Source organism: Adiantum capillus-veneris, chromosome 6, assembly GCF_014529385.1.
Source record: "Adiantum capillus-veneris isolate H3 chromosome 6, ASM1452938v2, whole genome shotgun sequence".
NCBI classification, from domain to species: Eukaryota; Viridiplantae; Streptophyta; class Polypodiopsida; order Polypodiales; family Pteridaceae; genus Adiantum; species Adiantum capillus-veneris.
This window is the reverse complement of record NC_140936.1, coordinates 33691826-33704875: the sequence shown is the minus strand read 5'-3', so window position 1 is coordinate 33704875 and position 13050 is coordinate 33691826. Positions and strand designations below refer to the sequence as shown.

Genomic DNA, 13050 nt, shown 5'->3' with positions numbered 1-13050 from the left:
AACGTTACACAACTAACTCCCAATCAAATCAATGTGCAATGGCACCAACAATCCCTGTCGATCCTATCCTTTGATAAAGGTGGATTTGCTCCAAGTCAAAGAGAGACTTTACAAAGACATGCAGGTAGAAGGCGCAGATCAAAACCACCCAAAGTGGAGGTTGAGCTGGTTGAACAAGAATCCAAAGTATCTGATTCTGTCCACAAGAGCACCTGCAGTCCTACCAAAAGATCCTAATTTATGTCATGTACCAAGAGTAAGGACCTGGCAAGCACATGAGGAACTAACAAAGAAGCGGCCAACTTGGCTGAACTACCCTTGATTGCCTACTCCAGAAAAGGAACCACCGACAGAAGAGTACATGGTGAAAACCCTAACGGACGGCATGTCCTTCTTCAAAAGTCTACCAGATTTATCATGTGCAATGCTATATAAAATTTTCCGAATGCTACTCACCTGCATCAAAGTTTTCCATGAGCCAGAGCAAGAAGGCGCCCCTTGGATGTCATTCCTCGAGGGTAGTAAAGGTTTATGCTACGATCTCAGTGGCCAACCTTTCGAAGAAGTCCTCTATGGATTCTACGCCCGATGCATGTTCTTACCATCACACAATATGTTGGCGTTTGAGAAAGCGTTCTACACAGGGTTCTTCACTTGACGAACGAAAACATTTGGGCCAGTGATCAGTAACCTGACATCAAGATTTGTACGCTACTCAGCGGTGGAGCTGAAAAACAGTCACTATGCAGTTCCTGCAGGTGCCAGATAAAGAAAGAAAGATCACATACGAAAAATCCATAAATGCGCTTAAAGATCGCCTCGCCAGCCGTCAACCCAAAAACTACTTCAGCCCATAAAGCTGTGTCAAGAGACGACACAAGCGAGGAGGGGGGGAATGTTCGCAGCAAGATAACATGGATACCATTTTTCGGAGCTCTTATTGTAAAAACACTTATTATTTTTTATAAATAAAAAATATTGTAACTCCTAATTTTTGGTAAAACCTTGTAATTGATCGGGGCTACAAGCTTCCAGATTGTATCAACCTTTCATTACCTTTCTTTAGTTAGAGCTACCAAATTATTACTTTTGACCACCAAAAACCTTGGCTAAGGTATAAAAGCCCATTTTTGTAAGTTTTTATTAAGTTTTGGAGAATGGAATACACATCGTGAGCTAAGGATGCTCACTTCTCTCCCTCTCGCGCTTCCTAATCCCTCCCAGGTTGTCACATGGCAGTCGGGTTTGTTGCATTGCAACCACAGATAAGAGCTCTACGCATTGACGTAAACACATCACAGTATTTCGTAGCTTTTGGCGTCGTCGACCCGCGGCCTAATTTCATTATAAGTAAGAATTTATACTGCAAAATAAAAAATTGATACTGCATCATTGCTAAGCATTTAGGTGCGCTCTGGGTCGAAAATGACTAAATAAAAAATTTACTGTTGTCAATAATCGCGATTTTGACACTTGACCTAAAATTGGATTTGAGACCATAAGCATGTGTGCTTAGGTTTTATAAACATGTTTTAAAAGTTTCGTTACGTTTGGATGTCATTTGATACTGTAACGAATCTGATTTGTTCGCCGATGAACGATTGACTTCTGGTGATTTCAGTCACTTGAGTGTAGCTTGAGTTAAATGCAAGTTGTTTGTTTTTTTTCGAGAGATTGATAACCTCTTGTAGCCTCTATGCATTATTCAAGTCAGCTTCGTGCTACGGATTGATAATTTAATCGTGGTTCTCGTTAAAACTGCAATAAAATAAGATAGTGAGGTTAGACACATGTCCCACATCTCACACTTGCTATTTTTCACTTCTCTTAGTTGAAGTTAGGAAAACATATACCTCTATCGTATGTATTCAAAGCCCCCCCCCCCCCCCAAGATACTCTGCACTCCTTTCCTCCATTGCAAAAGGGCTATGTAGCAAAAATAGTGGCACCACTCTACTACAGAGTACTCGTTTCCTCCATTTCAAAAAGGTTGCCTCCACTCTCACTTTTATCGTGCTCAAATTCTTGGCTCCTCGAGCTCTTTATCCTTCTTAGTTCCTCATCCCTTGTGGAGAGAGAGAGAGAGAGAGAGAGAGAGAGGTTCCACAAAGACAAGTGGTCGCTTGACTTATATCATGCAACGAGAGAGAGCATCTACATCACAATTTGAGAGAGAGAGAGAGAGAGAGGGAGAGAGAGTCTTTGTAAATTTGAATTTCTCATTGTTAGCAGGCATTTGGTGTAAAACCAATCCCGTCATTCTCGAGGTCAAAGGTGAACCGGACGCGCTGCCGATGGACGTTGCCAAGAACGGTCTGAGGCCGGTCGGCACTCACGAAGCTTAGGCAAAGACGCCTGTCAACTGCGCTCTCCTTATTAATCGGAACCAGCACCGTTTCAGGAGATACCTCGAGTGCAGCGCCGTCTTGAAAATGGAAAGTGACATGAGGAACGCCATCATATAAACGACGTACGCCATCGTATGGCAGGTAGCATGTTTCCAAGTCCGCTTCTTCGTAGGGATGAGCGAGGAAAAGCTGTTTCGCATACGCATTTATGGCGTTTGTTACAGTGTCCCGAAGTATTTTGTATGCCCGCTGATGCAGTGCGGTGATGGTGGCACCGGAGTCGATCAAGGTACCGCCATTGCCGGTGCCGACGTCGATGTCGAAAAGGCCCTGGGGGAGGGAGAGGGAATCACCGCCGACGCTGATGCCCGTCATCTGAATGTAGTATAAATGCTGGAACCTACGGACAGGATTAGTGATGAGCGGAGTGAAGACAGTGTTTGGGGGGATGGGGGCGCCGAAGGTGAGAGTGGAGGTGTCATCGGAGTACATGGCGGGAAAGCAGTAAGAGAAGGTGCTAAAGCCGCTCTTCCGGCGCAGCTGGAAGGGCAAGGAGAAGTAGTCGCGGCCCAAGGCCAGCATTCCAGCGCTGGGGTTGAAGTGGCCTTTGTTTCTGTTGCTGCAACCGAAGGCGATCTCGGAGAAGGTGTGGAGGGGACCCATCTCGATTGTGTCGGTCACGAGCTTACCGGAGGTGGTGGCGCTGTCCTTGTACCTAATCGTGTAGGTGCATTTGGGGCTAGTTGGTGTAGAAGTGCGGGCGTCGGCCAGGCGAGTGCAAAGCGGCGAGCTGCCACTGACGTCAGTGAGAGTTGTGGAGTGCCTGGGGTTGAAGACCGGCTCGTCCAGCTGCGGGTAGCATTTGAGGCAGGGCTGGCATTGAATCCAAGTCACGTCGCTTCCTGTGTCGATGGTGAAGTAAAATTCGCGGCGCCATCTTCTCTGCCGGCCGCCGCCCAAAGTGAGCCGCGCAAAGTAGTCGCTCTCTGCCAAGTAAAAGCCCGATTCGATCTTTGCCTCTTGTAACGCTCGTCCCTGCGAGTCTATTGATAACTGAGAATGGCTCCTGTGCTGGATGGTGATGGCTGCAATGGCCCTGACGCTGCTGTTGGACGACGGATCTTCAATAGGTAGCGCTACTGACAGGCTGATGAATCCCAGGGCCAGCAGCCTCATACTCATCAGCAGCAGATTCGTGTAACAATTTGCAGAGAGCGCAGCCATTTCTATGTGGTTATGTATCTGATGTAAAGTTTCCCACAGCGTTATCTTCACGACCCATTTTTATGTGGAAAAGCGCTCGGCTCTAAGAATGCCGACGTTGGACTTGCAATTCAAAAACAATTTGCAACCATTAGGGCGGGGATGGTAGTACGTAAGAGCCGGGTCACACTCAGGGCAGTCCCAGATTTGGCAATTCCTACAGTGAAGGCAGGGAAGTCACACGTGCACGTTAGCGCTACTAGTACTTTAAAAAAAAAGGGGGAGGAGGTGGGGGGGGGGGGGGGGGGGGGGGGGGGGGGGGGGGGGGGTCGGGGGCGGGGAAGCTATTTTTCTCGAGGGCATCGAACCAGCATGGCAGTTGCCATCTCCAATCAATGAGGGAGTGATTCCCAGCTTCACTTTTCAGCAGGATTGCCATAAGCTTAACAAGCAGTGTGTGGGTATGATCACAGATCTGCTGATTTGTTGTTAACCGTGCTAACACTAGGGCGACTCAGCTCTAAGGACTAATTGACACGGGCCTCCCCACTAGGGATCAATGGTCCCTATTAAAAGGAGTCGACGACCCTCATATATGCCATTGATTACAGATGTGATCACAATATGGTTATCATATGATGTGGTCACTGTGTGATTTTGCTATAATCATGGAGAGATGCCCATGTGATCTAGGCAAGCAGTGTGATCCATAGAAACATCTAAATTTGGGCTTTTCTTTATATATTTTATTTATGCACCTCCTTTCAAGACGCGACAGATAGCTTATTGATAATAAGGCATTGGGTTAGGAAGCCCGAGGTGGTGAGTTCGAGTTGTGACCCCCCATCTCCGTGACGTTTTTGTCTTTCCAAGGCCCATAAGATTTGCCAGAATCCTAAATTATTATCCTTGTTGATTGGACAGCCTTGTATGGATCTTACATGACAACTCTTGATCCCCAATGGGAAAAGGGTGTCAATTAGTCCAGTGGATGGTAGTAGGCAGAACTTTTATAGATGTATTTGTGTGACTTGCTATACACATCACGCGCACAATGTGTCATACCATGAGAACACCCCCCTTTAGGATAAGTTGGTAGCACCCATGTAACGCAATGCCCATATGTCTCGAACTCTCAACCTAGGGGTTACATAAAAATGGCTCAACCAATTGAACTATGCTCTTTGGGTGATAAAGAGATTTTTTCATGTAACGTGCTATCAAGTGGTGCTTTGTGGTGGTGAAGTCCTGGAAAAAATTTCACTTGGTTAAAACTGAGGGCAAACTTTGAATGATCACACAAAGAGAACTTACAAGTTCTCCTATGGGGGCATGCTATTATAAATTTGTTCAAATACATCATTTAACATATCATATACATTAGGCTCACCTTCTCTCGAACACATTAGAAACCTGATGCATAGCACCAGGTGGGAGTAGATAGGAGCAGTGGGCTTGTTGTCCAAAAAGATACAGGTATCATCTTTCCCATTTACCTTGTCGTATAATAGTCACTCAATGAAAAATGAATTTTTCTCATTACGGTTGTGTCATTCATCTCTTTTAGAGTTGAAGCTAAAGCGCTTTGTCTTAGTGCATTTGAGGATGTAGAAGTCTGTGTTTGGCTCCTCTGCAGTCACTGAAAAGTTTTGGCCAACCATCAAGGAATCACTCAGATCATCATGATGGCCAGTGTATATTGGGGTATATCCATCCTCATTCTCGCTTGATGCTTGTCCACCCCTTTCATCCCTAATTGTCGGTCATATTCAAGTGCTCCTACCCCTCCACATGATCTTGATTTGCGCATATCCTCCATTGACCTTTGATGCACACATGGAAAAAGCAAGATCGACAATAGTCTACACCTTAGTCCATGCATATATGTTTGACTATATTCATTAACACAGTGAAAGGATCGAGACTCTTTGATACGCATGCAATACCATGTTGTGTCTCTATTGACATCACCAAGCTTGACGTCCCATAATAGATGATTGACTTTCCTGCCTATTTGTGGACATTCTTTTTTGAGGGTTACATTGAGGAATGCAACAACGCTTGAATCTTTAAGAAGCACCCATCCGTTGTCAAGAGTTTTTTGGAGGAAGTGATTGTGCATATGTACATACCCATGCATGGTGCATCGAATAAAGGATTGCCCATTTTCCATACATAGGTGGTTACGTGGGGCCCACATGTGTACAGGTAGGACTGCATGTACATAGTGCATCGATTTTCAATATCACCAGTACTAGTGGGGTTTTTCTATAATAATGAGGAGTTGGTAGCGCGTAAAAATTCTCGAGGAAGCTATCCGCGGGCCAATGACATGATGTAAGCAGGTGCATTAGATGGCATCTAGTGGCGTCAGGAGGCCGAATGGGGTCAATACTTGCATGTGGATAAGTACGGACACAATGTGGGTGTTTCCTTGTGATAATTATGCAGAGAGGTCATCATGAGGACCATCTTTTGGGGCCACTTCACGTGGTGTCGGGATGCATTATTGGGAAAAGTTGAATACCAGGTGTGCGGATGGATGCAAAAAGGTGACAACTATGCACTACGAGGCCAGTTTTTGGCCTGTTCGGGGTTCGTTTGAGGTCATCTAAAAGGCCAAGGGTGCCCAAGTAATAAAGATAAGTGTGGAAACTGAAAAAACTGAGAGAAGACCAGAAAAAATGTGGAGAGAAAGGAGGAATAGCTGCAACTGTGTTTTTGGGGTTTTTGGAGCCTGTTTTGGCAGTAAACTGCTCATCCGAGGTCGGATTTGAGCACTTTGACATTGTAGACTAGGGTTTTGGGCTGTTTCGGACGCGATGGAGCTGTCCATTTTGCCAAATTCCTCACTGTTTTTTGGCTATTTTGGTTGTGTAAGTTTCTTCTATGAGAGACTCTTTTGCTCCAATTTGTGATTGTATCTGGCATATTTTACCCATATTGTGTGAGCTGTTTGTCCCATTGGTGTTGGCCCAAGCTCAGTTGTATCTAAACATTAGAAATTCTCCTCTTTTGAGCTGAGTTTTTTGGGTGTGTGTGTGTCTCTCTCTCTGTGTGGAGTGGGTAAACGGATAGTCTCTCCCCTCTCGCTCCATAGGTGTGTTCCCTGTCTCGGCCAGGTGGGTTGTGTAAGCCGAGTGGTGCCCCATAGTCTCTGTGTGTATCTTCCCAAGAGTGTGTGTCGGGTCATTATAGAGGCGTTCTGTGTGTTTCCATCCGGCTCACATTCTTTTGGCGCCCCCACGGAGGATCTTCTTCGAGTACATTCTGCTTCGAGCTTCAAGCTTCGAGATTCGGGATTACAAGTTACGGGTTACAGGTTACAGGGACAGATACAGGTAGCTGGAGTACAGTGATATACTAACAGTGGAGTCACTTGCAGGTGTCGTGGGTATGCATCATTTAGTGTGTGCTTGAGCGCATTGTTTGTTGGTATTGTACGTTACTTGTGGAAACTGCCATTCTACGCCTTTGTGGAGTCATACTTGGTTTTTTTTGGCAATCCCAGCCATTTTTGTGACTTGGTCTTGAAGATAGTCATTTCTGAGACTTGACTATACGAGATTTGCATAAGCCTTCATGTGAGGGTCGATAGCGTGAGGTTTTATTGAGCTGGGGGATTCTCAAATGTGGAGATCCTTTCGGTGATACAGGTAGCTGGAGCACCCTTTTTGTGACCTTGCCATAGGCTATGTACTTGTGATTCCTACTTGACGCTCGGGTTCTATTGTTGGCAGTTTATGCATACATATACAGTCTATATTTTGGGTTCACACTGCTCTACTTCTGGGGAAACTCTGCCAAAAATTTTCCAAGTTGTGATGGCTTGTTTTTTGGTCTTTTGAGCCATTTATGCTGTTATGCTGCTGAAATTTTGGCAAAATCAGAGGATAAGTCATGTGTGCCTTCTTGGGAGCTACATGGTTGGCTTTAATGGATGATCAAAATGTCCCTCAATTTACTCCTTTTCATTTAACTCAGAGAATCCAGATAAATGTTCATGTGTCCAGGAAGATTTTTTCCCAGTAGCGCATAGTCTTATGTTCGGGCCAAGAAGATTAAGAGAGATACTAGAATGTCCTTTTCCTGTTTTAATTCCGATGATTAACTATGAAAACTCATTTGATGTGCACGTGTTTGTCCTTATCTAAAGACAAGCTCCATTGAAGTTTCTGGGAATTGGGTCAGTAAAAAGTTTGGGTTCTTGCACGTGTGTTAGAAGGGGTTCTCAAAGCATTGTAACTTGGGTAGCCATGGCTTTCTCTTATCCCGAGTTTCATGGAAGAAGTGATGAAGATGTAGAAGACTTTTTGGAAAAGATGGAGGTTGCCTGTATTACAACCAGATTCATGACCCGACGCAGATGTTACGTCTTCTCCAAATTTGTTTGAAGAGTGATGCACGAGTTTGGTCCAAAGCATTTGAAGAGGAGTTGTGTGGGGCTGATCCACCCGTAAGGTTGAGTTGGGACAATCTACGGCATAGGTTGGAAGCGGATTTTGTGAAGATAGAAGATCCTGACAAAGTGTGGCAATAAGTACAAGGTTTGGTGCAGAAGGAAGGTGAGCCAGTAGATGAGTACATACGTAAGTTTTCATTGGCATGGGAGCGGATGTGCAAGGCCTTAGCATCACAGGTACCCCCACCTGACATGATGAAGAAGGACAGGTTCTTGGCTGGTCTTTGGGAGAATATACGTTGGAGAGTGGAGCTAAATAAGCCTAGGACATATGAAGATGCACTAGAGGTAGCAAGGAACAAAGAGTGGAAGTTGAGGAAAATGAGCTAGTTAGGGGAGGAGTCTTTGCCCATGAGGTCTAAGTTTCAGCCTATGGACTCTTTGCAAGTTTGCATGCCAGGGGTTCATCATGAACCAGTGGTTTCTGTTACTCCTCAGGTTATGCCAACAGTAGTCACTACAACAGTGCAAGCATTAGGAAAAGTTTGGACTCAAAAAGGGACTTATTGGCATTAGAGAGAGAATGTTGTTCGACCAATAGAGTTTGAGTCACCACAACGGTAGCTCCAATTTATTTGATTTTTATCTCAAATTTTTGCGTTTTCAAAAAAGAGTTTTTTTTTCGTTAAAAAGATCTGAATAAGAAGATACGACGCGATTTGTGCAAATTATTCTCCCACCATGGCCGACGAAAGCCGAATGTGCCATAACTCACATTCAATGAGGCACACCTTTTGATGAACACTTTTCAAGCTACTACTTGTGTAAACTAGTGAGCCTCTTTTCTTCTATCGTTTTTGCATAGTGTCACTTCGCAGCTAATAGAAGCAGAGATGGAAGGAAGACGACCACGACGACCATCCGCCTCTGTTAAATCTATGGAACTATTCAACAGCTTTGACTTAGACCATGGTCGTTGGATGTCTACCACAGTCACCATTGGTAGTTGGGTTTTGCTTCAAACAAGAAGAAGAAAACGGATCAAAAATGAATTCATCAACAGCTACAAAGGACGTGTGAAAGATTTTTGCTTGTCTGAAACGGGAAAGACAGTGAAAGAGGTGCTCATTGAGCATGCATATATGCACTCTGAACTATGACTACAACAGTCACCTTTGGGGTTTCCTTCTCATAGACCAAACTGTGTGACTACTATATTGCTAAAAAGTCTTTAAAGATCCTTCAAGTTATTTTGTTGACTATTTCTTGTGACCATTCTCTTATCTTTTGTTTTTGCAGATATTTATCCTTCTAACAAAGAAAATTGGCAACCTGTTGAGTGCATAATTGGTATTTTTGATGCTTTTCATGCTTCGGTGGGAGAACTTATGTACAGAAATAGTGCGAGAAAAGCTCTCACAGAGAGGGGAGTTTTCTTTTACGACTAATTTTACAATGCCCCTTGCTTTGTCCATGGATTTGGCACTTTGAAACCTTTCCCTCTTCCCCAACAAGATTCCCCAAAGTGGCCAGTTCCAACTTCAGAAACCTCTGAGTGTTTTAGACTCAAGCTTCATCAGGAAATTTTGAAGTGTTTGCAACCAAACATTGCAAGAAGGCAAGTACGAGTCAATCTATTTATGCCATTACATGTCTTTATAGATTTCTTCCACGATGAGGAGGTTAGAAAAACCGAAACCATGTTCATCTGCAAATCCCAAACTTGACTTGATTTTTTGGATGATAATTGGGATGTCAGTGATTCTGAAGGTATTTTGTGCAAAGTTGACAAGCGCTCGGTTGTGTGCAAGTGTATGATAGCATCACAGAGTTTTATAGTTTCTTTCTACTACATGAGGTGGCATCGAGTGAATGGTCAGTTGGTAGCTATGGATCAAGATTTAAGTGACAATGCTTTTAATCCCTTGATGTCCATCGAGATATGGTTTTCAAATTAATTGCTTACAGTTTTTGTGGTCAGATCAAATGTCACTTTAAGACAGGTTCGAGAGGATCTGTTAAATGAGTCCGATCTCAATTTGCCTTCAAAATTTGTTTTCAAGTGTAACATGCAAAAGGTACTAAGCTACATGTATTACTTTTATATGTTAATGTTTCTATCATGCTCATGTATCCCAATGTACGTTGCATTGCAGGTACCTCACAGATAAGAAAATACAACTCTTTGTGCACAGATTACCAGAGAGGACAGACTTGAATAGTGAACTGTACACAATGATTCAAATACTATTCTCAAAGATTACTCGACAAAGGCAGCTCTCTACATTACCAAACACCATTGGATCCTCACTCTCCCAATTTTTTGGAAAGCTGTACACAGCATTTTGTAAACTTTGAACCATAATCAAAACAAAAGTCAAATTTTGATCCATTGTTTGTAATCAATTTGTCAAAAGTACATTTCATAATCTCTTTCTAATCTTGTGTGTGCGGTGATGTGGGGGCTGTTGGTTCATGTAAAGACTCCTCTCCAGGGAGTGTTGTCAGTGGGGTGTTTGGCCGATCTTGTTACGTTTGATTCAAAGGAGAGCTAGGGGTTGGAAGATGCGTGGTGGGTGGGCTGTCTGGGTGACTTGGTGATGGTGGATGTACAGGAGAGCTAGTGGGTGGGAGGTTTGAGGGTTCTGGAGCTGTTTCTTGAGGACGAGAGCTGGTGGGAGCTTGGGTTGGGGAGGCATCTGGGGAGATATTGATATGTGCTTGTGTTGGTAGGGCAAGCAAGGGGTATCTTGTCGGCGGAGGCCTAGGCGTGGGCCTTGGTGCTGGCGGGACAATAGCATCACGTGCTCCGTCTGGATGCATGGTCACGCAATTGATCAAGTTTTCAATCATTCTGTTTCTAAACGAAGAAACATCAGCCTTTGAATAATCTGCCAAATTTCTTACCTGCGTTAAGAACATCATGTTTATTAACATAGCTACTAACTTAGTAAGATACAAATCTGTAAACGAGTGTCAAATGCTTACACTTCTACAGCTTCCAGCAAGCATGACCCCTAACTAAATTTCTACATTGATTAAAACCCTCCATCCACAAGAGTAGGCATCGTCATGCTTAGGGACTTTGCAACTAATAATCGTAAGATTATCATATATCTGCTCTTGCGTTAAAGCTTCAAGAGCAGACACCAGCTTCCGAACATATCTGCGCAAAATACAATTAAATTTCATAAGCGACTTTTAACAAAATTCTATGCGATGTCGAACAAAATACAAAACCTCTTACCTACGTACTTCACCATGAAATCCATGGCCTGAATTAGCAAGGTAGCATCGGTTTCGTTCAAGGTGTAAGAGAACAAGACTCCAATGAGCATTGTTACAAATAAACATAAGCAAAACATATGTCATCACAACAAATTAGAGTTCAAGATAAAATAATTTTACTATTGAAAACATTGCGTACCCTTCATTATAAGCCAAAACAAAAAAAAATTCGTCTCCATGCTCACTGACTAGAACCAGTCAACTACGTCCACTAAAGATGTATTCTTGGCCGTCAAAACGACCGAGAGTTGCGAGTCAAGGACGGTGACATCATTTTGCACATTCCAAGGCAAATTTGAAACTACAAAACTGTAAAGAAATTCGTGTCATACAAAATTCAATATATTAAAAGAATTTATTGTGAAAAAAAGAATAGCACACACCAAAGCAAGCAATTGATGATTGAGTCTGTGAGTTTCCTCGTCCGGTTCTGTAAAATTTCAATCTCTTGGACGTGATAGGGAAAATACAGAATGCGTCCCCACAGAGGAAGGCCACCATCAAAATAGGGTAACAGCAATGACAAATCATCAGCGCTGGTGTCACTGATGGCATCTGCCATTTGTTCCTCCATCATCTCAAGGCGTAACTTCTTCAATCTTTTACTATCGTCTTCTATTGTGTCCCGCTTGGTGTTGAGACGGGTGCTGTATTGATGAATTTGTGTAGACACTTCATGAACTTTGACCTTGTCAATAGGTGGTATTCTAAGAATATTGTCCATCTTTCGGTCTGAAATACCGGCAGGCGATATTGTTTTGTCATACCTGAACCTGAGAAGGCGAAGTGTGTTGATGTCTCGTGGCATCAATGTTGCCCTATGGGCGTGGGCAGTGAAAATGTAGTTGTCCTGGAAAAGCTCTACAAAAAAAACCTCGGCGGCCTCGTGCAAGCACCCCATTGCACTTCGAGACCACTGGAAATTCACGTTGTGTTGCTCGCAAATCTCGCGAACAACTCTCTGGAATGGCACTTTAGGTATTGCCAATGAAATGTGTTTTTGGAGCTTACGAAGTTCGAGTAGAATGCTCCTATTCTGCTCCTATCTTCTTCTTCGCATTCTTGCCCGTAACTGCGGCATGCTCTTGCCCGGAATCACCTGCGATGTTGACGGTTGCAGTGCAGACAAGCTAGCCTGGCACTACGGACCAGACTGGCCAGGATAAACCTTTCTTTCTGTTTGCTTTGTGCAGGCCATGACCTGACTGAGGAGAATGCGAGGAAATATGGAAATCTGGATGTGGGTAAAAACGCAGTGACTAGAGACACTTTGAAAAAAACGATGAGAAAAAAAGGGGGGGGGGGGGGGGGGAGGGGGGGTGTTTATATTAGCGAAATAAGTATAATCATAAGAAGAAGCGACATCTTAATCATGAGAAGAGACAGCTGCATTAATCATGACATTGCGAGGTCTGACGGGAAGCGTGCGAGCATAATGATTACGCGCCACGTGCCACATCGCGGCTCAACGCGATATTGGTGGTGCCGAAATTAGTGGCATTTCCTATTCGCGGTGTGGCACGACGAGGAAAGAAGCGCCCCAACGGGTTGCCCTAGCAACAACGGTATGTCGCGGCACAACGCGAGGAAGCGGACCCTGATGATTCTGAATTGCAGTGTTCACGTTGTGGCAAGACAAAATGTTGTCGCGTCAAAACGCGATAAGTATGGTCCCGGTTAGTTTGACCACAAGTATCGCGCTGTGGTGCGACAAAAAGGTGTCGCGTCACAACGCGATATGGGGCGTTCCTGAGTACTTTGGATTGGCCATATCCCGTTATGACGCGACAAGTAGCTGTCGTGCCAAAA

General features: G+C 44.0%; 1 protein-coding gene across 1 annotated transcript; it reads right to left on the bottom strand.

The window, feature by feature from the left end:
- Window positions 1-2225: 2225 nt before the first annotated feature.
- Window positions 2226-3572, bottom strand: LOC147455331 (protein ASPARTIC PROTEASE IN GUARD CELL 1-like). Its single transcript, XM_086513690.1, has one exon. The coding sequence runs from the start codon at window positions 3570-3572 to the stop codon at window positions 2226-2228; it is 1347 nt and encodes a 448-aa protein (XP_086369816.1).
- Between the last annotated feature and the right edge of the window lie 9478 nt (window positions 3573-13050).

Excerpts from the sequence above, each read along its gene's own strand:
- LOC147455331 (XM_086513690.1), bottom strand. The coding sequence starts at position 3,572 with ATGGCTGCGCTCTCTGCAAATTGTTACACGAATCTGCTGCTGATGAGT.